General features: G+C 38.4%; 1 protein-coding gene across 2 annotated transcripts in view; it reads left to right on the top strand.

Moving 5' to 3' along the window:
- ARL6 (ADP ribosylation factor like GTPase 6) overlaps positions 1-26,527 on the top strand; it is a 61,855-nt gene that overhangs the window by 9,525 nt on the left and 25,803 nt on the right. For both annotated transcript variants that reach the window (XM_065876621.1, XM_065876623.1), the window contains exons 2-4: positions 11,227-11,288; positions 19,371-19,439; positions 23,209-23,303. In XM_065876621.1, coding sequence (XP_065732693.1) covers positions 11,227-11,288; positions 19,371-19,439; positions 23,209-23,303 — 226 coding nt within the window. The remainder of the gene's footprint in view (positions 1-11,226; positions 11,289-19,370; positions 19,440-23,208; positions 23,304-26,527) is intronic.

The following is a 26,527-nucleotide window of genomic DNA, read 5'->3' as shown; positions in this document are numbered from 1 at the left end:
TTCAGACTACTCTTGTGAAAGTTCTACTAACCCTGCCTAAAACACCACATTAGTCAGGGAGAGTCCTCAGGAAAACCTGGGCTTGCAGCCAATAAGGAAGGCTTTTTAATTAATCTTCTTTTGCTTTCCAACATACCTATCTCTCTGCTACCTCTGATGAATTATGGAACTAGCCTAGACTATCTCCAGGGCTGTTTTTAAGGAGATAGCCTAATTTCTGACACCACTTCCTGAGCCTTAATCTTTAGGCAACTATCCTGTCTCCTGAGAACAATTGACCTCTACATCCTGAAAGCAGAGTAAGTTGCTTTACTTTAAAAAAATTTGAGAAACAACTTGGTGACAGTAGCCAAGAGGACACTTGAAATGGGATTTCTTAAAAACCCCAAAACCTCTGTCATTCAGGCACAGATGTAACACTTGCTTCCTCCCTACCTTTGAACTCAAGAAAAGTCTCTTGTGAGCTTATATCCACTTTGAGAAATTCATTATTTTTTTTTATATCTTTATTGGAGTATAATTGCTTTACAATGGTGTGCTAGTTTCTGCTTTATAACAAAGTGAATCAGTTATACATATACATATGTACTCATCTCTTTTCCCTCTTGCATCTCTGTCCCTCCCACCCTCCCTATCCCACCCCTCTAGGTGGTCACAAAACACCGGGCTGATCTCCCTGTGCTATGCGGCTGCTTCCCACTAGCTATCTCTTTTACGTTTGGTAGTGTATATATGTCCATGCCACTCTCTCGCTTTGTCACAGCTTACCCTTCACCCTCCCCATATCCTCAAGTCCATTCTCTAGTAGGTCTGTGTCTTTATTCCTGTCTTACCCCTAGGTTCTTCATGACATTTTTTTTTCTTAAATTCCATATATATGTGTTAGCATACGGTATTTGTCTTTCTATTTCTGACTTACTTCACTCAGTATGACAGACTCTAGGGCCATCCACCTCATTACAAATAGGTCAATTTCGTTTCTTTTTATGCCTGAGTAATATTCCATTGTATATATGTGCCACATCTTCTTTATCCATTCATCCAATGATGGACACTTAGGTTGTTTCCATCTCCTGGCTATAGTAAATAGAGCTGCAATGAACATTTTGGTATATGACTCTTTTTGAATTATGGTATTCTCAGGGTATATGCCCAGTAGTGGGATTGCTGGGTCATATGGTAGTTCTATTTGTAGTTTTTTAAGGAACCTTCATACTGTTCTCCATAGTGGCTGTACCAATTCACATTCCCACCAGCAGTGCAAGAGTGTTCCCTTTTCTCCACACCCTCTCCAGCATTTATTGTTTCTAGATTTTTTGATGATGGCCATTCTGACCAGTGTGAGATGATATCTCATTGTAGTTTTGATTTGCATTTCTCTAATGATTAATGATATTGAGCATTCTTTCATGTGTTTGTTGGCAGTCTGTATATCTTCTTTGGAGAAATTTCTATTTAGCTCTTCTGCCCATTTTGGAATTGGGTTGTTTGTTGTTTTGCTGTTGAGCTGCATGAGCTGCTTGTAAATTTTGGAGATGAATCCTTTGTCAGTTGCTTCATTTGCAAATATTTTCTCCCATTCTGAGGGTTGTCTTTTGGTCTTGATTATGGTTTCCTTTGCTGTGCAAAACCTTTGAAGTTTCAGTAGGTCCCATTTGTTTGTTTTTATTTCCATTTCCCTGGGAGGTAGGTCAAAAAGGATCTTGCTGTGATTTATGTCATAGAGTGCTGCCTATGTTTTTCTCTAAAAGTTTGATAGTTTCTGGCCTTACATTTAGGTCTTTAATCGATTTTGAGCTTATTTTTGTGTATGGTGTTAGGGAGTGATCTAATCTCATACTTTTACATGTACCTGTCCAGTTTTCCCAGCACCACTTATTGAAGAGGCTATCCTTTCTCCACTGTACATTCCTGCCTCCTTTATCAAAGATAAGGTGACCATATGTGCATGGACTTATCTCTGGGCTTTCTATCCTGTTCCATTGGTCTATATTTCTGTTTTTGTGCCAGTACCATACTGTCTTGATTACTGTGACTTTGTAGTATAGTCTGAAGTCAGGGAGCCTGATTCCTCCAGCTCCATTTTTCGTTCTCAAGATTGCTTTGGCTATTCGGGGTCTTTTGTGTTTCCATACAAATTGTGAAATTTTTTGGTCTAGTTCTGTGAAAAATGCCAGTGGTAGTTTGATAGGGATTGCATTGAATCTGTAGATTGCTTTGGGTACTATAGTCATTTTCACAATATTGATTCTTCCAATTCAAGAACACGGTATATCTCTCCATCTATTTGCATCTTTAATTGCTTTCATCAGTGTCTTATAATTTTCTGCATACAGGTCTTTTGGCTCCTTAGGTAGGTTTATTCCTAGATATTTTATTCTTTTTGTTGCAGTGGTACATGGGAGTGTTTTCTTGATTTCACTTTCAGATTTTTCATCCTTAGTGTATAGGAATGCCAGAGATTTCTGTGCATTAATTTTGTATCCTGCTACTTTACCAAATTCATTGATTAGCTCTAGTAGCTTTCTGGTAGCATCTTTAGGATTCTGTATGTATAGTATCATGTCATCTGCAAACAGTGACAGCTTTACTTCTTCTTTTCTGATTTGGATTCCTTTTATTTCCTTTTCTTCTCTGATTGCTGTGGCTAAAACTTCCAAAATTATGTTGAATAAGAGTGGTGAGAGTGGGCAACCTTGTCTTGTTCCTGATCTTACTGGAAATGCTTTCAGTGTTTCACCATTGAGGACGATGTTGGCTGTGGGTTTGTCATATATGGCCTTTATTATGTTGAGGAAAGTTCCCTCTATGCCTACTTTCTGCAGGGTTTTTATCATAAATGGGTGTTGAATTTTGTCAAAAGCTTTCTCTGCATCTATTGAGACGATCATATGGTTTTTCTCCTTCAGTTTGTTAATATGGTTTATCACATTGATAGATTTGCGTATATTGAAGAATCCTTGCATTCCTGGAATAAACCCCACTTGATCATGGTGTATGATCTGTTTAATGTGCTGTTGGATTCTGTTTGCTAGTATTTTGTTGAGGATTTTTGCATCTATGTTCATCAGTGATATTGGCCTGTAGTTTTCTTTCTTTGTGACATCCTTGTCTGCTTTTGGTATCAGGGTGATGGTGGCCTCGTAGAATGAGTTTGGGAGTGTTCCTCCCTCTGCTGTATTTTGGAAGAGTATGAGAAGGATAGGTGTTAGCTCTTCTCTAAATGTTTGATAGAATTGGCCTGTGAAACCATCTGGTCCTGGGCTTCTGTTTGTTGGAAGATTTTTCATCACAGTTTCAATTTCAGTGCTTGTGATTGGTCTGTTCATATTTTCTATTTCTTCCTGATTCAGTCTTGGTAGGTTGTGCATTTCTAAGAATTTATCCATTTCTTCCAGGTTGTCCATTTTATTGGCATAGAGTTGCTTGTAGTAATCTCTCATGATCTTTTGTATTTCTGCAGTGTCAGTTGTTACTTCTCCTTTTTCATTTCTAACTATTGATTTGAGTCTGCTCCCTTTTTTTCTTGATGAGTCTGGCTAATGGTTTGTCAATTTTGTTTATCTTCTCAAAGAACCAGCTTTTAGTTTTATTGATCTTTGCTGTCATTTCCTTCATTTCTTTTTTTATTTCTTTTTGATCTGATCTTTATTATTTCCTTCCTTCTGCTAACTTTGGGGTTTTTTTGTTCTTCTTTCTCTAATTGCTTTAGGTGCAAGGTTAGGTTGTTTATTAGAGATGTTTCCTGTTTCTTGAGGTAGGATTGTATTGCTATAAACTTCCCTCTTAGAACTGCTTTTGCTGCATTCCATAGCTTTTCGGTCGTCATGTCTCCATTGTCATTTGTTTCTAGGTATTTTTTTATTTCCTCTTTGATTTCTTCAGTGATCACTTCAGTATTAAGTAGTGTATTGTTTAGCCTCCATGTGTTTGTATTTTTTACAGATCTTTTCCTGTAATTGATATCTAGTCTCATAGTGTTGTGGTCGGAAAAGATACTTGATACAACTTCAATTTTCTTAAATTTACCAAGGCTTGATTTGTGACCCAAGATATGCTCTCTCCTGGAGCATGTTCCATGAGCACTTGAGAAAAATGTGTATCTGTTGTTTTTGGATGGAGTGTCCTATAAATATCAATTAAGTCCATCTTGTTTAATGTATCATTTAAAGCTTGTGTTTCCTTATTTATTTTCATTTTGGATGATCTGTCCATGGGTGAAAGTGGGGTGTTAACGTCCCCCACTATGAATGTGTTACTGTCAATTTCCCCTTTTATGGCTGTTAGTATTTGCCTTATGTATTGAGGTGCTCCTATGTTGGGTGCATAAATATTTACAATTGTTATATCTTCTTCTTGGATCGATCCGTTGATCATTATGTAGTGTCCTTCTTTGTCACTTCTAATAGTCTTTATTTTAAAGTCTATTTTGTCTGATATGAGAATTGCTACTCCAGCTTTCTTTTGGTTTCCATTTACATGGAATATCTTTTTCCATCCCCTCACTTTCAGTCTGTATGTGTCCCTAGGTCTGATGTGGGTCTTTTGTAGACAGCATATATATGGGTCTTGTTTTTGTATCAATTCAGCCAGTCTGTGTCTTTTGGTGGGAGCATTTAATCCATTTACATTTAAGGTAATTATCGATATGTATGTTCCTATTCCTATTTTCTTAATTGTTTTGGGTTTGTTATTGTAGGTCTTTCCTTCCCTTGTGTTTCTTGCCTAGAGAAGGTCCTTTAGCATTTGTTGTAAAGCTGGTTTGGTGGTGCTGAACTCTCTCAGCTTTTTCTTGTCTGTAAACGTTTTAATTTCTCCATCGAATCTGAATGAGATCCCTGCTGGGTAGAGTAATCTTGGTTGTAGGTTTTTCTCCTTCATCACTTTAAATATGTCCTGTCAGTCCCTTCTGGCTTGCAGAGTTTCTGCTGAAAGATCAGCTGTTAACCTTTTGCGGATTCCCTTGTGTGTTATTTGTTGTTTTTCCCTTGTTGTTTTTAATATGTTTTCTTTGTATTTAATTTTTGACAGTTTGATTAATATGTGTCTTGGTGTGTTTCTCCTTGTATTTATCCTATATGGGACTCTCTGTGCTTCCTGGACTTGATTAACTATTTCCTTTCCCATATTAGGGAAGTTTTCAACTATAATCTCTTCAAATATTTTCTCAGTCCCTTTCTTTTTCTCTTATTCTGGAACCCCTATAATTCGAATGTTGGTGCATTTAATGTTGTTCCAGAGGTCTCTGAGACTGTCCTCAGTTCTTTTCATTCTTTTTTCTTTATTCTGCTCTGCAGTAGTTATTTCCACTATTTTATCGTCTAGGTCAGTTATCCGTTCTTCTGCCGTAGTTTTTCTGCTATTGATCCCTTCTAGAGTATTTTTAATTTCATTTTTCATGTTGTTCATCGTTGCTTGTTTCATCTTTATTTCTTCTAGGTCCTTGTTAACTGTTTCTTGCATTTTCTGTATTCTATTTCCAAGATTTCGGATCATCCTTACTATCATTATTCTGAATTCTTTTTCAGGTAGACTGCCTATTTCCTCTTCATTTGTTAGGTCTGGTGGGTTTTTATCTTGCTCCTTCATCTGCTGTGTGTTTTTCTGTCTTCTCATTTTGCTTATCTTACTGTGTTTGGGGTCTCCTTTTTGCAGGCTGCAGGTTTGTAGTTCCCGTTGTTTTTGGTGTCTGTCCCCAGTGGCTAAAATTGTTTCAGTGGGTTGTGTAGGCTTCCTGATTGAAGGGATTAGTGCCTGTGTTCTGGTGGATGAGGCTGGATCTTGTCTTTCTGGTGGGGAGGTCCACGTCTGGTGGTGTGTTTTGGGGTGTCTGTGGACTTATTATGATTTTAGGCAGCCTCTCTGCTAATGAGTGGGCTTGTGTTCCTGTCTTGCTAGTTGTTTGGCATAGGGTGTCCAGCACTGTAGTTTGCTGGTCGTTGAGTGGAGCTGGGTGTTGGTGTTGAGATGGAGGTGTCTAGATTTTCGCCATTTGATACTATGTGGAGCTGGGACGTCTCTTGTGGACCAGTGTCCTGAAGTTGGCTCTCCCTCCTCAGAGGCACAGCACTGAGTCCTGGCTGCAGCACCAAGAGCCTTTCATCCACACGGCTCAGAATAAAAGGGAGAAAACGTAGGGAGGAAGGGAGGGACGGAGGGAGGAAGGAAGGAGAGGAGGGAGGGAGGGAGGAAGGAAGGAGAGGAGGAAGGAAGACAAAAAGAAAAGAAAGAAAGAAAGGAAAGAGGATAAAATAAAGTAAGATAAAATACAATAAAGTTATTTAAATAAAATATAATTATTAGGAAAAAAAATTTTTTTAAAGAATAAAAAAGAAACAGACGGATAGAACCCTAGGACAAATGGTGACAGCAAAGCTATACAGACAAAATCTCACACAGAAGCATACACATACACACTCACAAAAAGAGGAAAGGGGGAAAAATAATAAATCTTGCTCTCAAAGTCCACCTCTTCAATTTGGGATCATTCCTTGTCTATTCAGGTATTCCACAGATGCAGGGTATATCAAGTTGATTGTGGAGATTTAATCCGCTGCTCCTGAGGCTGCTGGGAGAGATTTCCCTTTCTCTTCTTTGTTCTCACAGCTCCCAGGGGCTCAGCTTTGGATTTGGCCCCGCCTCTGTGTGTAGGTTGCCGGAGGGCATCCGTTCTTCGCTCAGACAGGACGGGGTTAAAGGAGCAGCTACGTCGGGGACTCTGGCTCACTGAAGCAGCGGGTAGGGAGGGGTGCAGATGCGGGGCGAGCCTGCAGCAGCAGAGGCCAGCGGGACGTTGCACCAGCCTGAGGCATGCCGTGCGTTCTCCCGGGGAAGTTGTCCCTGGATCCCGGGACCCTGGCAGTGGCAGGCTGCACAGGCTCCCCAGAAGGGAGGTGTGGAGAGTGACCTGTGTTCGCACACAGTCTTCTTGGTGGCAGCAGCAGCAGCCTTAGTGTCTCATGCCCATCTCTGGGGTCCGCGCTGTTAGCCACGGCTCACGCCCGTCTCTGAAGCTCCTTAAAGCAGAGCTCTTAATCCCCTCTCCTAGCGCACCAGGAAACAAAGAGAGAAGAAAAAGTCTATTGCCTCTTCGGCAGGTCCAGACTTTTCCCCGGACTCCCTCCCGGCCAGCCGTGGTGCACTAAACCCCTGCAGGCAGTGTTCACGCTGCCAACCCCAGTCCTCTCCCTGTGATCTGACCGAAGCCCGAGCCTCAGCTCCCAGCCCCCCCACCCCGGCGGGTGAGCAGACAAGCCTCTCAGGCTGGTGAGTGCCAGTCGGCACCAATTCTCTGTGAGGGAATCTCTCCGCTTTGCCCTCCGCACCCCTGTTGCTGCGCTCTTCCCCGCAGCTTCGAAGCTTCCCCCTTCGCCACCCACAGTCTCCACCCGCGAAGGGGCTTCCTAGTGTGTGGAAACCTTTCCTCCCTCACAGCTCTCTCCCACTGGTGCAGGTCCCGTCCCTATTCTTTTGTCTCTGTTTATTCTTTTTTCTTTTGCCCTACCCAGGTACGTGGGGAGTTTCTTGACTTTTGGGAGGTCTGAGGTCTTCTGCCAGCGTTCAGTAGGTGTTCTGTAGGAGTTGTTCCACGTGTAGCTGTATTTCTGGTGTATCTGTGGGGAGGAAGGTGATCTCCGTGTCTTACTCTTCCCCATCTTCCCTGAACCCCCCAGAAATTCATTATTTTTAATGAATTAAGGTGAATAATAGAAATCTACAATGCTCTATTAGGAAATGTCTTGCAAAAGAAATTGCAAATCTCATTTTACAGTATCTTATTTTGGGGGGATAAAATCAGTTTCTAGATAACAAGATACTTCCTGAACCCAAACTAGTTTTTAATATTAAGCTGTCCTAATGTTCATTTATTGTTAATATACTGAGGTTGCTGATCTAGGTTTTCTAAACTGATGAATAGAGAGAGAGGAGGTACATTTTAACTTGATAACTTTCCAAGAACCTGCTCTTAGCTGTCATTTCTTGAGATGTGCTCTGTAAATACCTTTCTACTAAAATTCCCACTTTTGTCCCACTCCCCAACATAAATGCTCTCATTCTATCACATCATCCAGTTTTATATTCTTAACGTTTAAAACAATCTGAAATTACCTTGCATATACAGTTGTTGTTTATTAAATTTTTCCTCATTGTAAAATTAAATTCCATAAGAGTATAGATCTTGTATTGTTCAATACTGAATCCCAGACACCTAGAATATTGCTTAGTAGTTAAATGTATTTTTGGACAAATGGACTGATGGGTGATTTTTTTAATTTTTATTTTTGGGTAGGGAGTAATGATCGATAGCACCGAGGATATCATTTTTAGCAGTCTTAATAAAGCTAACCAAATAGGGTCTCTCTTAGAAATCTTGTTGTACTCTTATTGATGTTGGTCTATTCCTGGGCTGTCTCAGATAGCCTAGTCCACTTAGGTACTAATTCCTGTGCCCTTTGCTTGCTTTGTAAGCATTCCCTGTCCAATTTAGGGAATTACCAAATGTATTTGTTCCTGGATAGAGCAGAGGAAAGTCAATCGGTGGAGACTATTTCGGAATTGTTTAGAGGAAAATCTGGAAGTACCAGCCCACATATCTTGTCCTATCCTGATTAATTTGTGGAGTTTCTTCTTTCTAATTATCTTCCAATAGAACTTTAGAAGTGAGGGGAAGAAAAGAAAGTTGATTAATTTTATCCCTATTAAAACAGCAAGTAAAAGGGTAGCTTGTCTGGAAACAGAAGGTGTTTGTGAAGAAACTGGGTGATTGTGAAGAGGCTAGGCCAATTTCTAATTACAGCTCACTGAAGACAAAGCTACTCATTTGAGGTATATTTTCTGAGATTTCTTTAAGCTTTTAAACTTTTTTATTATTATGTTTTTCCTAATAATAATAGCTGATGATTTTATCACATGATTGGCACATGAAAAATCCATAAAATCGAAACAGTGTTGCATTTTGGGACAACAAAAATTAGGAAACTCTTTATTCCAAAGTTTGTTGTGCAATGAAAGACCCCTAAGGTATGAGGCAGGAATCTGAGTAGCAGGAAATAAAATCTGTCTAACATAAACAAAAAGAGAGATATTTTTGGAAGAATACTAGGCAGCTCACAGGATGAAAGGAAAAGCTGAATAAACAGATCTCAGAAAGCCACATCAAGGGCAGCTCTGGGAGGTCTTTTCCCTAGCACATTACTATTAAGGTGACAAAGCTACAGTGACTTTTCACCTTCTGTCTTTCGATTTGAATTTAAAATTTTCAGGAGTAGACTACCAAAGTGAACATAATGATGTGGAGCAACAATTTCTCCTCTACTTCTCCTGTTTTTACATAAAAGCAACAAGATGAACTGAAAGGAAATTTTTTTAAGTTACACTCTGGGCAGATGGAGAAAATTGGGGGATGAAACTGAAATCAGTGAGCGTGTAATTCTAATAATAGCAAACATTTGTTGAGCGTTTACTATGGACCAGACACTATGTTGAGTATTTTGTATCCATTAACTTATTTAATTCTCATGATAACACTATGAGTTAAGGATAGTAATAATATATTTTACATTTGGGAAAATTAAGGCTTAGAACAGCGGTCCCCAACCTTTTTGGCACCAGGGACCAGTTTCATGGAAGACAGTTTTTCCAGCGGTCCCCAACCTTTTTGGCACCAGGGACCAGTTTCATGGAAGACAGTTTTTCCACAGGGGGGTGCAGGGGGGTTGGGGGGATGGTTCAGGCGGTAATGTGAGCGATGGGGAGTGATGGGGAGCGGTATATGAAGCTTTGCTGGCTCACCCACCACTCACCTCCTAATGTGCGGCCCGGATCCTAACAGGCCACGGACCGCTACCGGTCCAAGGCCTGGGATTGGGGACCCCTGGCTTAGAGAAGTTAAGTAACTTGTTTAGGTAGTATATTAGCAATTAGGAGTAATCAGGAGGCTATCGTAGTAATTTGAAACAAGAAACGATAATGGCCTGAGCTAAGGTAGTGAGATAGAACCAATAAAGCTTAGAGAACGGTTGTATAGGGAATGTAAAAGGGGAGGAGTTGGGGGCTTCCCTGGTGGCGCAGTGGTTGGGAGTCCGCCTGCCGATGCGGGGGGCGCGGGTTCGTGCTCCGGTTCAGGAGGATCCCACGTGCCGCGGAGCGGCTGGGCCCGTGAGCCATGGCCGCTGAGCCTGCGCGTCTGGAGCCTGTGCTCCGCAGCGGGGGAGGCCAAGGCAGTGAGAGGCCCGCGTACCGCAAAAAAAAAAAAGGGGGGGGAGGAGTTGAGAATAAATCCTAGGCATCTGGGTCAGAAAGTGAATGGATTTTTATTCAAAAGGAGAAAGTTTTGATGATAGAAGTATTATGATGCATTTGATGAGCTAACTTGTCCATTTAAGGCCTTTTACTTGCCTGTGGGATGTGTCAGCAGGTCTCCCACTATACTCTTGCCCCCTTGCAATCTCTTTTCCACACATTTCCCACCATGGCCTTCAAGGCCCTACCTATCTTACTTGGTTACATACAGCTCTTTCCCTCACTAAATATACTTTAGACATACAGGCCTTCTACTTTTTCTGAGTGGTGGTGAGTTCCTCCCCGCCTTGAGGTCATGCCCTGGCTAATTCCTTTGACTGGAATGTTCTTTGCCAATATCTTGTCATAGCTTTTCCCCTTCTTAACATTCACTCCTGGGTGAGATGTCCCCTCATCAGAGAGGCTCTTCTATACTAACCCTCCTCTGCCCCATGGCCTCCCACCCTCAATCACCTTTCATTGCACTGAGCACTGCTCAAAATTGTGTTCACTTGTAACTCAGTTGTTTATTGCTGTTTACCTCCTCCAGATTATAAATTCCATGAGAGCAGGGACCATGTATATTCACCATCTACACATGAGCACAGTCCTCTGCAGCATATATAAACTCAATAAGTATGAAAGATTAGAAAGTCCTATATGTGAGCTGAAGGAGACTTATGAAACCACTTTAAGTCCGTGGTAACTTGCAGCAAGCCACAAAATGTGAAGACACACATGCAGATTTATAATTAGTAAACCTTAAACTTTATAAAGAATTCACATGCAGTGATCTCATTGCAAAATTTATAATTTTGTTTAATCCTGTCATCTCCTTAGTGGCAGATTTTAGAACTGGAAAATCTGGGTGCTTTTTTTTTTAACCTGAGGAAAAATTCATCTTTGGTAATTGCAATTTTCTAAACTTTGTCTTCTCTCTTAAAGGCTCAATCTCAAGATATAGTTCCAACGATAGGATTCAGCATAGAGAAATTCAAATCGTCCAGGTAATTCATTTTATTAAACTTGTGATTAAGAAGTTGTGAGTGGGGGGGGACCTTGAAGATGGCGGAAGAGTAAGACGCGGAGATCGCCTTCCTCCCCACGGATACACCAGAAATACATCCACATGTGGAACAACTCCTACAGAACTCCTACTGAAGGCTGGCAGAAGACCTCAGACCTCCCAAAAGGCAAGAAACTCCCCACGTAACTGGGTAGGGCAAAAGAAAAAACAGAGACAAAAGAATAAGGACGGCACCTGCACCAGTGGGAGGGAGCTGTGAAGGAGGAAAAGTTTCCACAAAGCCCCTCCGCGGGCGGAGACTGCGGGAGGCGGAGGGGGGAGTTTTGGGACCGCGGAGTAGTGCACAGCGACGGGTGCGGAGGGCAAAGCGGGGAGATTCCTGCACAGACGATCGGTGCCGACCAGCACTCACCAACCCGAGAGGCTTGTCTGCTCACCTGCCGGGGCGGGGGGGGCTGCGAGCTGAGGCTCGGGTTTTGGTTTTGGACGGAGCTCAGGGAGAGGACTGGGGTTGGCGGCTTGAACATAGCCTGAAGGGGTTAGTGCACCACGACTAGCCGGGAGGGAGTTCGGGGAAAAGCCTGCACCGGCCGAAGAGGCAAGAGACTTTTCCTTCCCTCTTTGTTTCCTGGTGCGCGAGGAGAGGGGTTTAAGAGCGCTGCTTAAAGGAACTCCAGAGACGGGCGCGAGCCGCGGCTAAAAGCGCGAACCCCCGAGACGGGCGCGAGCCGCGGCTGAGGGCGCGAGCCCCCGAGACGGGCGCGAGCCACGGCTGAAAGTGCAAACCCCAGAGACGGGCGCGAGCCGTGGCTAAAACCGCGGACCCCAGAGACGGGCGGGAGACGCTAAGGCTGCTGCTGCCGCCACCAAGGGGCCTGTGTGCGAGCACAGGTCACTCTCCACACCCCTCTTCCGCGGAGTCTGTGCAGCCCGCCACTGCCAGGTTCCCGGGATCCAGGGACAACTTCCCCGGGACAGCGCACGGCGGGCCTCAGGCTGGTACAACGTCACGCCGGCCTCTGCCGCAACGTCACACTGCCTCTGCCGCCGCAGGCCGGCCCCGCACGCAGTGCCCCTCCTTCCCCCATCCCCCAACCCCCGGCCTGAGTGAGCCGGAGGCCCCGAATCAGCGGCTCCTTTAACCCCGTCCTGTCTGAGCGAAAAAACAGACGCCTTCCAGCGACCTACACGCAGAGGCAGGGCCAAATCCAAAGCTGAGCTCCTGTGAGCTGTGAGAACAAAGAAGAGAAAGGGAAATCTCTCCCAGCAGCCACAGAAGCAGCGGATTAAAGCTCCACAATCAACTTGATATACCCTGCATCTGTGGAATACCTGAATAGACAAGGAATGATCCCAAATTGAAGAGGTGGAATTTAGGAGCGAGATCTATGATTTTTTTCCCTTTTCCTCTTTTTGTGAATGTGTACGTGTATGCTTCTGTGTGACATCTAGTCTGTACACTCTAGCTTCCACCATTTGTCCTAGGGCTCTATCCGTCCATGACTTTTTTTTAAAAATTCTTTTTCTTAATAATTAAGTTTAATTGTAATAACTTTATTATACTTTACCTTCGTTCTTTCTTTCTTTCCTTCCTTCCCTCCCTCCTTTAGACAACGAATCACCCCAAATTGAGGAGGTGGTCTCAGGGAGCAGGATTTATGATTTTTTCCCCCTTTACCTCTTTTTGTGAAGGTGTATGTGTATGCTTCTGTGTAAGATTTTCTCTGTATAGCTTTGCTTCCAACATTTGTCCTAAGGTTCTATCCGTCCCTTTTTTTTTTTCTAAATATTTTTTAATTCAATAACTATATTATACTTTATTTTATTTTTACTGTATCATCTTTCTTTCTGTCTTTTTTCCTTCTTTCCCTCCTTCCTTCCTTCCTCCCTCCCTCCCTCCCTCCTTTCTTTCCTTCTTTGCTTCTTTCTTCCTTCCTTCCTTTCCTCCTTTCCCTCTTTCTTTACTCATACTTCTACTAATTCTCCCTACTTTTTCTCCCTTTTATTCTGAGCTGTGTGGATGAAAGGCTCTTGGTGCTCCAGCCAGGAGTCAGGGCTCTGCCTCTGAGGTAGGAGAGCCAACTTCAGGACACTGGTCAACAAGAGACCTCCCAGCTCCACATAATATTAAACGGTGGAAATATCCCAGAGACCTCCATCTTAACACCAGCACCCAGCTTCACTCAACGACCAGCAAGCCACAGTGCTGGACAACCTATGCCAAACAACTAGCAAAACAGGAACACAACCCCACCCATTAGCAGAGAGGCTGCCTAAAATCATAATAAGGCCACAGACACCCCAAAACACACCACCAGATGTGAACCTGCCCACTAGAGAGACAAGATCCAGCCTCATCCAGCACAACACAGGCACTAGTCCCCTCCACCAGGAAGCCTACACAACCCACTGAAACAACCTTAGCCACTGGAGACAGACATCAAAAACAACGGGAACTACGAACCTGCAGCCTGCAAAAAGGAGACCCCAAACACAGTAAGATAAGCAAAATGAGAAGACAGAAAAACACACAGCAGATGAAGGAGCAAGATAAAAACCCACCAGACCTAACAAATGAAGAGGAAATAGGCAATCTACCTGAAAAAGAATTCAGAATAATGATAGTAAGGATGATCCAAAATCTTGGAAGTAGAATGGACAAAATGCAAGAAACAGTTAACAAGGACCTACAAGAACTAAAGATGAAACAAGCAACGATGAACAATGCAATAAATGAAATTAAAATCACTCTAGATAGGATCAATAGCAGAATAACTGAGGCAGAAGAACGGATAAGTGACCTGGAAGATAAAGTAGTGGAAATAACTACTGCAGAGCAGAATAAAGAAAAAAGAATGAAAAGAACTGAGGACAGTCTCAGAGACCTCTGGGACAACATGAAACGCACCAACATTCGAATTATAGGGGTTCCAGAAGAAGAAGAAAGAAAGAAAGGGACTGAGAAAATATTTGAAGAGATTATAGTTGAAAACTTCCCTAATATGGGAAAGGAAATAGTTAATCAAGTCCAGGAAGCACAGAGGGTCCCATACAGGATAAATCCAAGGAGAAACACGCCAAGACACATATTAATCAAACTGTCAAAAATTAAATACAAAGAAAGCATATTAAAAGCAGCAAGGGAAAAACAACAAATAACACACAAGGGAATCCCCATAAGGTTAACAGCTGATCTCTCAGTAGAAACCCTACAAGCCAGAAGGGAGTGGCAGGACATACTGAAAGTGATGAAGGAGAATAGCCTGAAACCAAGACTACTCTACCCAGCAAGGATCTCATTCACATTTGATGGAGAAATTAAAACCTTTACAGACAAGCAAAAGCTGAGAGAGTTCAGCACCACCAAACCAGCTTTACAACAAATGCTAAAGGAACTTCTCTAGACACGAAACACAAGAGAAGGAAATGACCTATAGTAGCGAACCCAAAACAATATATAAAATGGGAATAGGAACATACATATCAATAATTACCTTAAATGTAAATGGACTAAATGCTCCCACCAAAAGACACAGATTGGCTGAATGGATACAAAAACAAGACCCTTATATATGCTGTCTACAAGAGACCCACTTCAGAACTAGAGACACATACAGACTGAAAGTAAGGGGATGGAAAAAGATATTCCATGCAAATGGAAACCAAAAGAAAGCTGGAGTAGCAATTCTCATATCAGACAAAATAGACTTTAAAATAAGGACTATTAAAAGGAACAAAGAAGGACACTACATAATGATCAAGGGATCGATCCAAGAAGAAGATATAACAATTGTAAATATTTATGCACCCAACATAGGAGCACCTCAATACATAAGGCAAATACTAACAACCATAAAAGGGGAGATCAACAGTAACACATTCATAGTAGGGGACTTTAACACCCCACTTTCACCCATGGACAGATCATCCAAAATGAAAATAAATAAGGAAACACAAGCTTTAAATGATACATTAAACAAGATGGACTTAATTGATATTTATAGGACACTCCATCCAAAAACAACAGAATACACATTTTTCTCAAGTGCTCATGGAACATTCTCCAGGATAGATCATATCTTGGGTCACAAATCAAGCCTTGGTAAATTTAAGAAAACTGAAATTGTATCAAGTATCTTTTCCGACCACAACGCCATGAGACTAGATATCAATTACAGGAAAAGATCTGTAAAAAATACAAACACATTGAGGCTAAACAATACAGTACTTAATAATGAAGTGATCACTGAAGAAATCAAAGAGGAAATAAAAAAATACCTAGAAACAAATGACAATGGAGACACAACGACCCAAAACCTATGGGATGCAGCAAAAGCAGTTCTAAGGGGGAAGTTTATAGCAATAGAAGCCCACCTTAAGAAGCAGGAAACATCTCGAATAAACAACCTAACCTTGCACCTCAAGCAATTAGAGAAAGAAGAACAAAAAAACCCCAAAGCTAGCAGAAGGAAAGAAATCATAAAAATCAGATCAGAAATAAATGAAAAAGAAATGAAGGAAACAATAGCAAAGATCAATAAAACTAAAAGCTGGTTCTTTGAGAAGATAAACAAAATAGATAAACCACTAGCCAGACTCATCAAGAAAAAAAGGGAGAAGACTCAAATCAATAGAATTAGAAATGAAAAAGGAGAAGTAACAACTGACACTGCAGAAATAAAAAAAATCATGAGAGATTACTACAAGCAACTCTATGCCAATAAAATGGACAATCTGGAAGAAATGGCTAAATTCTTAGAAATGCACAACCTGCCAAGACTGAATCAGGAAGAAATAGAAAATATGAACAGACCAATCACAAGCACTGAAATTGAAACTGTGATTAAAAACCTTCCAACAAACAAAAGCCCAGGACCAGATGGCTTCACAGGTGAATTCTATCAAATGTTTAGAGAAGAGCTAACACCTATCCTTCTCAAACTCTTCCAAAATATAGCAGAGGGAGGAACACTCCCAAATTCCTTCTACGAAGCCACCATCACCTTGATACCAAAACCAGACAAGGATGTCACAAAGAAAGAAAACTACAGGCCAATATCACTGATGAACATAGATGCAAAAATCCTCAACAAAATACTAGCAAACAGAATCCAACAGCACATTAAAAGGATCATACACCATGATCAAGTGGGGTTTATTCCAGGAATGCAAGGATTCTTCAATATACGCAAATCTATCAATGTGATAAACCATATTAACAAATTGAAGGAGAAAAACCATATGATCATCTCAATAGATGCAGAGAAAGCTTTCGACAAAATTCAACACCCATTTATGATAAAAACCCTCCAGAAAGTAGGCATAGAGGGAACTTTCCTAAACATAATAAAAGCCATATATGACAAGCCCACAGCAAACATCATCCTCAATGGTGAAAAACTGAAAGCATTTCCACTAAGATCAGGAACAAGACAAGGTTGCCCCCTCTCACCACTCTTATTCAACATAGTTTTGGAAGTTTTAGCCACAGCAATCAGAGAAGAAAAGGAAATAAAAGGAATCCAAATCGGAAAAGAAGAAGTAAAGCTGTCACTGTTTGCAGATGACATGATACTATACATAGAGAATCCTAAAGATGCTACCAGAAAACTACTAGAGCTAATCAATGAATTTGGTAAAGTAGCAGGATACAAAATTAATGCACAGAAATCTCTGGCATTCCTATATACTAATGATGAAAAATCTGAAAGTGAAATCAAGAAAACACTCCCATTTACCATTGCAACAAAAAGAATAAAATATCTAGGAATAAACCTACCTAAGGATACGAAAGACCTGTATGCAGAAAATTATAAGACACTGATGAAAGAAATTAAAGATGATACAAATAGATGGAGAGATATACCATGTTCTTGGATGGGAAGAATCAACATTGTGAAAATGACTCTACTACCCAAAGCAATCTACAGATTCAATGCAATCCCTATCAAACTACCACTGGCATTTTTCACAGAACTAGAACAAAAAATTTCGCAATTTGTATGGAAACACAAAAGACCCCGAATAGCCAAAGCAATCTTGAGAACGAAAAAAGGAGCTGGAAGAATAAGGCTCCCTGACTTCAGACTATATTACAAAGCAACAGTCATCAAGACAGTATGGTACTGGCACAAAAACAGAAAGATAGATCAGTGGAACAGGATAGAAAGCCCAGAGATAAACCCACGCACATATGGACACCTTATCTTTGATAAAGGAGGCAGGAATGTACAGTGGAGAAAGGACAGCCTCTTCAATAAATGGTGCTGGGAAAACTGGACAGGTACATGTAAAAGTATGAGATTAGATCACTCCCTAACACCATACACAAAAATAAGCTCAAAATGGATTAAAGACCTAAATGTAAGGCCAGAAACTATCAAACTCTTAGAAGAAAACATAGGCAGAACCCTCTATGACGTAAATCACAGCAAGATCCTTTCTGACCCACCTCCCAGAGTAATGGAAATAAAAACAAAAATAAACAAATGGGACCTAATGAAACTTCAAAGCTTTTGCACAGCAAAGGAAACCATAACCAAGACCAAAAGACAACCCTCAGAATGGGAGAAAACATTTGCAAATGAAGCAACTGACAAAGGATTAATCTCCAAAATTTACAAGCAGCTCATGCAGCTCAATAACAAAAAAACAAACAACCCCATCCAAAAATGGGCAGAAGACCTAAATAGACATTTCTCCAAGGAAGATATACAGAATGCCAACAAGCACATGAAAGAATGCTCAACATCATTAATCATTAGAGAAATGCAAATCAAAACTACAATGAGATATCATCTCACACCAGTCAGAATGGCCATCATCAAAAAATCTAGAAACAATAAATGCTGGAGAGGGTGTGGAGAAAAGGGGACACTCTTGCACTGCTGGTGGGAATGTGAATTGGTTCAGCCACTGTGGAGAACAGTATGGAGGTTCCTTAAAAAACTACAAATAGAATTACCATATGACCCAGCAATCCCACTACTTGGCATATACCCTGAGAAAACCAAAATTCAAAGAGAGTCATGTACCAAAATGTTCATTGCAGCTCTATTTACAATAGCCAGGACATGGAAACAACCTAAGCGCCCATCATCGGATGAATGGATAAAGAAGATGTGGCACATATACACAATGGAATATTACTCAGCCTTAAAAAGAAATGAAATTGAGCTATTTGTAATGAGATGGATAGACCTAGAATCTGTCATACAGAGTGAAGTAAGTCAGAAAGAAAAAGACAAATACCGTATGCTAACACATATATATGGAATTTAAGGGAAAAAAATGTCATGAAGAACCTAGGGGTAAGATAGGAATAAGGACGCAGACCTACTGGAGAACGGACTTAAGGATATGGGGAGCGGGAAGGGTGAGTTTTGACAGGGCGAGAGAGAGTCATGGACATATACACACTAACAAACGTAGTAAGGTAGATAGCTGGGGGGAAGCAGCCGCAAGGCACAGGGATATTAGCTCGGTGCTTTGTGACAGCCTGGAAGGGTGGGATGGGGAGAGTGGGAGGGAGGGAGACGCAAGAGGGAAGACATATGGGAACATATGTATATGTATAGCTGATTCACTTTGTTGTAAAGCAGAAACTAACACACCATTGTAAAGCAATTATACCCCAATAAAGATGTTTAAAAAAAAAAAAAAAAAAAAAAAGAAGTTGTGAGTGAAAAATGATATTAGATCTACATAGTTATTCCTCCTACTCGTAGAAAAAAGTAAGTTGCTATTTCAGAAGCCCATAGATATTAAAATATTTGTACCACTACCTCTGGATTATTCTAAAGAATTTAGAGTTTAGGTAAACTCTGACAACCTCACTAGCAAAGGAAATATCTTTTTTATATGTTACTAATTGTAAAATCATATTTATATTCAAAAAATTTCATTCTATGGCACTTGTACTTGAAAGCTGGCCCAAGTTGAATATTGTATATTAAGGGTGGTTTCTTTGATTGAAAACAATTTAAAATTTTAAGTAAAAGTTAGACTTTTACTACCTTATAATGTAGTCATATTTTTTCATTTTGTTTGTTTTGTTTTATAGTTTGTCTTTTACAGTGTTTGACATGTCAGGTCAAGGAAGATACAGAAATCTCTGGGAACACTATTATAAGTAAGTATGTCTGTGAATGTTGGTAAACTAGATGGTTATATTTTAATAACCAGTAATGATTAGAAATCCAAATGATTACATGGGCTAGGTTGCAATGTTTATTCTTTATATAATTTAAATATACTTCCTAATTTTTAAAAATAGTATAATCATACTTCACATTATTTCTCAAGTGCTTCAGGTTCTTCCTGACCTTGCATATGTTGTTCTGTCTGTTTTTAATGTCCTATTCTACCCTACTTCTCTGCAACTTAAGGTTAATATATTTGTTCTTTAAGGACTAGCTCAAAAGTCACCTCCTCTATGAAGGATTCCACTGTTTTGCCCAGTTATTCTGTCCCCCATGTTGACACGGTACTTCGTCCATTCATATCTCTTGAATCATACTTATTACATCTTAAACTCATGTACCATAGCTGCCTCCCTAGTGGGATTATGAACTCCTCAAGGGCAGGGATTTTTTTTTTTATTCAGTATTTCTTCAAGACCAAGTATGATTCTGGCCAGATAGATCAGTAAATACTTACTGTATAAATTTAGTTAAAATAACAGCGCTAATAGTTGATCCATGTGTTCTACAAGCAATTCTAAACAAGATATTTTTAGCATGTGCAAATCAAGTGCTCACCAGTTTCTTCAGATTAATAGCTGTCAAGTTGCTAGGATCCAAGTGTGTTATACCTTCTCAAGATTTGCATGCGATGTTAAAATAAATTCATTAAACTTGTAATATTACTAGGACTTCTTCATTTAAGATGAGTGTAACTCACTTTTGGAGTCTGAAATTTATAAACAGTATCTCTTCACTAAATGCACTTTTGTTCTTATGAACTCTTGTCTTGAAATGGTGTGTGATGACTGCCAGATCAGATTTTAATTTTCATTGGCTAATTCTTTCATGCTAACATGGGGACAAATGTTGTATTCCTTGGGTAGGAACCAAAGGAGATTTATTCCAGATATTCTTTAAATATTGAGGGCCTATTTAAATCATACAGAGCCAGAGGACCTCTGAGGTAGAAAGAGAAGAATGCTTCAGATTTGAGGGCCAGTTTGGAAAAGGAAGGGTGGGATGTTTGTGGTATCCTACAATAAATTCTCTGGGGGAAATGTGAGGTGTTTTTGTTTTTAAGGAAACCTCAGTTTTCAGTATAGGATTTTTTTATTCTTCTTCCAATTAGTAGGTAAACAATTCTTTTTTCTAAAAAAAAAGTGTATTTACTTTAGTTACTTTAAAAAAATGTAACATTTATTTTAATTACGGAAAACAATACTGCATAAAAAATAGTACTTTAAAAAGGAAGCTTTTTTTCTGACTTTAACTTCTTTTTCTTCAAAATCTTTTTGGAAGAAGTTAATGAATTCAAGAGTATTATAGGTACATTGTAGGTGGAATGCTGAATATGGTTACTGTTGAGAAGTCTACAGTAATAGTAAATTTATTTCCTCTATCTCTATACTTTTCTAATTGTGAAAGAACAAGTGCATTTTAATCTATTAGACTGAAAGAGGTTAAAAAGATTAATTAAGTCTACTGTTGGCAAAATAAGCCACTCTTGTAGTGAGAATGTAACATCTTTCTTAGGATAATTTATCAATATCTGTTAAAATGAAAAATGTTCATGCCCTGCAGCCATAATTTTTGCTTTCAGAAAAGTACAGTATGACTAGGACTACTGGGCAAAGATACACAGAGAAGAATGTGTGTTGAGAATTATTTATAATGACATTTTTTCATATCAATTATATGAAGAAAAAAATTATTCTTAATAAAAGTATGTGCTTAATATATATGGAGAGAGAAGAAAATTCTTAGTGGAATATACCGTACCATTAATAGCATTTGTTTTGGGGATAAGATTATAAAGGAAGTTTAGTTTGTCATTTGTATGACTCTGTAATGTTAATTATTGTATAATTTTTGCATATTACTCTTAGAATATAAAAAAAGTAATAAAGCATAAAATATAAAGAGTGCATATTTGGAAAGGAGTTAATATTTGGAAAATATAGAAAAGCATATTTAAACATTGTTTCCTGTAAATCTCACTAATAAATTTACCATTGTTAATCTTTTGGGTATGTTTCTTCTATTTTGAAATATATAATATACACTTTACATAATTGAGAAAGTAGCCTTCTAAAGTATGTACCATGTACTATATAGTTTTTCAGTTAACATTTTATGATAAGGGTGAATCAAGAAAAACATAGAAAGGATGTAACTCTCATGGCAGCCTAATATTTTTTCATATTCCTGTGCCCAAATTTGCGTAATCATTTCTCTATTTTTGGACATAAAGACTGTTCTCAGTTTTTGAAGATTATAAGCAGTTCTTCAGTTAACATATTACTGTATAAATCTCTGTCATACTTTATGTTTCCTTAGTATAAATTCCAGAAATGAAATTACTGGCTCAAAGTGAACATTTTTAAAGCTCTTGATAGGTATTTCCAATTATATCAGTTTCCATATCCACTAGTAATATGTGACTGTGATAATCTGCATTCATTTTTTAAATGATAGGAGAAAATGGTATTAAAATTTTGTTTTATTTTTATATGCCTGTGGTTACTAATGGCATTGAACTTTAAAATCTTAATTTATGATTACACTGAGTCACAAAACATATATAAATGTCCAATAAATATATGAAAATATATTGAACTTAACGAGCAATTAACAAAATACAAAGTAAAATAATATGCTGTTAGGATGGTAAAAAATTGAAAAGAATGATAAGAGCCATGCTGGCAAGGGAGTGGGAAAAGTGCTGGTAGTAGTATAAATTGATATAACATTTCCAGAGGATAATTTATCAATGTTTATCTAAAACTTTAAATTTTGTATGTATTCCTGGAAATTTTATTCCTAAGAACAGATCTTAAAGTATCAAGAAATTTTTAAAATGTATTTAGGAGGATGTTTATCCCAAAGTTTTTCATAGTAATGAAAATTGGAAGTAACCTATGAAGTCCAAAAATAGAAGTTTGGTACAATATTTAATGACACGTCCATTATACTTTATAATCATTAAAAGAAAGATGCGAAGGAAATCAGTGATTTTTTGAAGTGCCGCTGTGATCTATAAGTGAATCCTTATACCATTTCAGTGGCTGGTTATCAGCTTAAAAGTCAAATAGAATAAAATAAAAGCTCTTTGTAAGTATTGTCTCAGGAGACTATTTCAAATATATTTACATATACTTATGTGTCTAACCGCATCTTAATGTAAAATGTATTTCTCACTATGGTTATGGTAAAAAATATTTGAGAAACACTGGTGTAGAGCTTTAATGTTTCATATAAAAGTAGTTCAAACTATACTGCAAAAAAAGATCAGGGAAATGTACATATATTTCAGAAAGGCAGTATAAAACAGGATTCCATTTAAATACAGATGTAGATATTCATATATGAATATACACAAAGGAAATGTTGAAAATGATTTACATGAAAATATTAATGGTTGTATCTGTGTAATAGGATTATGGTTTTACTTGTTATTTTTTTAAATTATGAAATGCCACTAAATATACCATATTATGATCCAAATGAAAAGAAATTATTTTACATGAAATATGACTAACATGGTTAATATATTAGTTACTCATATAAACTAATAAGAAATAGCACCAAAGCCTGTAATGTATAAATGGACATAGGACATGAAGATGTAATACACAGGTTAGGAATTGCAAATGGATAGTAAACATAGAAAAATGTTCAAGTTTATCTTTATTATTTCTCATTCTTTATATTATACAGAGAAGGACAAGCCATTATTTTTGTCATTGATAGTAGTGATAGATTAAGAATGGTTGTGGCCAAAGAAGAACTTGATACTCTTCTGAATCATCCAGGTACATGTGTGTGTCTTTCAGTCTGTGATGTCTGTGCTTTGGGGTCTGTTTAGGTATGATGTTTTGTTCTTTGGTGTAAGCAAAACGTGTTGTTTACGCTGTGTGATCTTTTATTTAAAATTTTTGAATTTTAAAACATATTAATTATGCAGAATTAACAATATCTTTACTTGCAGTACCATATATTTTTTAAATTTCAAAGCTTTTTGCAATGTTTTTATTTCCCTGAAAATGAAAATGCCCTTTTTTTCTGAATATATAAGTAATGTGTCAATAGCAAAATATGTGGATGGAAAAAGAATAAGGAAGAAAGTAAAAATCGATCTTTCAACACATTAAAAATTTTTTGGTTACCATCTTTTTACGTGTGCGTGTGTGTGTGTGTGTGTGTGTGTGTGAGTGATCACAGCATTTCTTAGATATTTATTGTGGGAATTCTTTTAAAACAGATCTTTCTGTTTCTAAACTACTCCCAGCCCTCTTTGAAGATATCAGTATTAACAATTTGGTACTTTTTCTTTCATACCTTTATCTATATTTCATATCATATATACATACACAAACATAATACAGGTACCAAAGATACATATAGTCGCCCTTGGTACCTATGGGAGATTGGTTCTAGGATCCCCAAGGATACCAAAAACTGTGGTTGCTCAAGTCCCTTATATAAAATGGTGTAGTATTTGCATAGAATCTGTGCACATCCTCCCACATACTTTAAATAATCTCTAGATTGCTTATAATACCTAACAAAATATAAATGCTATGTAAATAATGCCAGTGCATGGTAAATTCAAGTTTTGCTTTTGGGAACTTTCTGTAATTTTTTCCTGGTGTATTTTCCATTCACAGTTGGTTGAATTTGTGGGTGTGGAGTCCACGGATACAGAGGGCAAACTGTACAGGGTTGGGCGCTATGAGAACTGTCATCGTTATTTACTAGACGGGATCATTTTCTGTATACTCTTCTGCATCTTCCTCTTCTCAAATAACACTGCATGATGGAAATCCTTTCAAGTCAAATTGCATATATATAATTATTCTTTTTAATGATGCCTAATATGCCATACTGTGAATGTACCACAGTTTATTCAGTCATTCACCTGTTGCTAGATATTCTTTTTTTTCCCACAGTAAGTTTTCCAGTAGTATTGTGAAATTCTGCATTTTTAGCCTTACTCATGGAAAAACATTTTAAGTGGCCTTTGTACCTTTAGAAAAGGACTTCTAACAATTCTTGCTGCTTAACCATAATATCTTTGGTATTTTTATTGGACAACCTCAAGTTTATGCAAGTATTTGGGGGGAAATTATCCAGCCTGTACTTTTTATGTGACTTTTTCACTTTTAAAAACTTAGTCTTTTATCTGGGTTGAGAAGGCACTTGATTCTACATTCCCTTTTTTGTTAATATTTCCACTTTCTCCCCCAAAAGTGTTTTGACGTTGACCAAAAAATGAAATAGTTCCTACAAAATCTGCTTTAAATACCGTGGGAACCTTGGTTTCCTCAACTGAAGCCTTGTCCGTGTATCTTTATGTACTTACTGATGCATTTATTTTACCGTTAGATTCCCAAAGGAGGGATTTCTCAGCTGAAACGTATGTGAAGGTTTTTTAAAAATTGAAGTATAAGTTGTAATACAGTGAAATGCTCAGATCTTAAGTATATAGTTCTGTAATTTTGACAAATGCATACACTCATGTAACTACATTCCCAATCAAGAAACAGAACTTTTTCATCACCTCAAAAAGTTCCTTCATGCCCCTTTCCAATCAACACCCCACACCTGGAAACAGAGGAACTACTAATCTGATTTTGATCCCCAGAATTTTGCCTATTCTACAATTTCATATAAATGAGGGGAAAGGGACATACATTTTTGTGCCTAGGTTTTTTCATTCAGCATAATGTTTTGGGGAGTCACCCATGTTGTTGTATCACTTGTTTACTCCTTTTACTTGCTTTGTAATATTCTATTATATGAATATACCACAGTTTGCTTATCCAGTCTCTTGTTGATTAATATCTGGGCTGTTTCTAGTTCAGGGCAATTATGAATAAAGCTGGTGTGAACATATTTTTGAGATATAATTCACATATAATATTATATCAGTTTCAGTTATTCAGCATAATGATTTGATATTTGTATATACAGTTAGCCCCTTGAACAACTGGGGTTTGAACTGCACAGGTTCACTTATATGCAGATTTTTTTCAAATAATGCTACAGTAGTACTACATGATTCGAAGTTGATTGAATCCACGAATGTGGAACCGCAGATACAGAGGGTCGGCAACGAAGTTATTTACAGATTTTTGACTGTGCAGGGTTCGGAGCCCCACCTCCACATTGTGCCAGGGTCAACTGTATTATGAAATGATCACTATAATAAGTCTAGTTAACATCTTTTTTTTTTTTTTTTACAACACATAGAGTTTTTTTTCATGGGATGAGAACTTTTAAGATCTATTCTTAGCAACTTTCAAATACACAATACAGTATTACTAACTGTAGTCACCATGCTATACATTACATCTCATGAATTATTTGATGACTGGAAGTTTGTGTTTTTTGGCCCCTTTCATCCATCTCAAGCTCCCTCTACCCCAGCCGCCTCTGACAACAGCCAGTTTCTTCTCTGCATCTATCGGTTTGTTGTGTTTTGTTTTCTTCAGATTCCACATGTGAGATCATATGATATTTGTCTTTCTCTGACTTATTTCACTTAGCATAATGCGTTCCATTTTGTCATTTCCTATCTTGCAATGGCCCCCCCGATTTTGTATTAGGGCTGTAGAGACCTCATAAAATGACTTGAAGAGTATTTACTCCTCCTCTATTTTTTTATCTTTTGGATTTGTGTAGAATTGATATTATTTCTTACTTAAACATTAAAATAGAATCTACCAATGAAGCCATCTGGGTCAGGATTTTGTGTGTATGTTGGGGGCATGAATTATAAATTCAGTTTCTTTAAATGATGTAAGGCTATTAAAGTTCTGTATTTCTTCTTGGGTCACTTTTGGTAATTTGTGACTGAATTTGTTAATTTGTTAATTTATCTAAGTTGTGAAATTTATTGGCATAAAATTGTTTGTAACATCCTCTCATTATCATTTTAATGTCTGTAAGACCTGTATGATATACATATCTTCTTTCATTTCTAATATTGGCAATTTATGTTTCCTCCCGTTTTTCTTGCTTCATCTTTTAAAGA

The sequence above is a fragment of the Phocoena phocoena genome, chromosome 4 (assembly GCF_963924675.1).
Source record: "Phocoena phocoena chromosome 4, mPhoPho1.1, whole genome shotgun sequence".
NCBI lineage: Eukaryota > Metazoa > Chordata > Mammalia > Artiodactyla > Phocoenidae > Phocoena > Phocoena phocoena.
The sequence above is the reverse complement of the archived record's forward strand: the minus strand, read 5'-3'. Positions and strand labels throughout refer to the sequence as shown.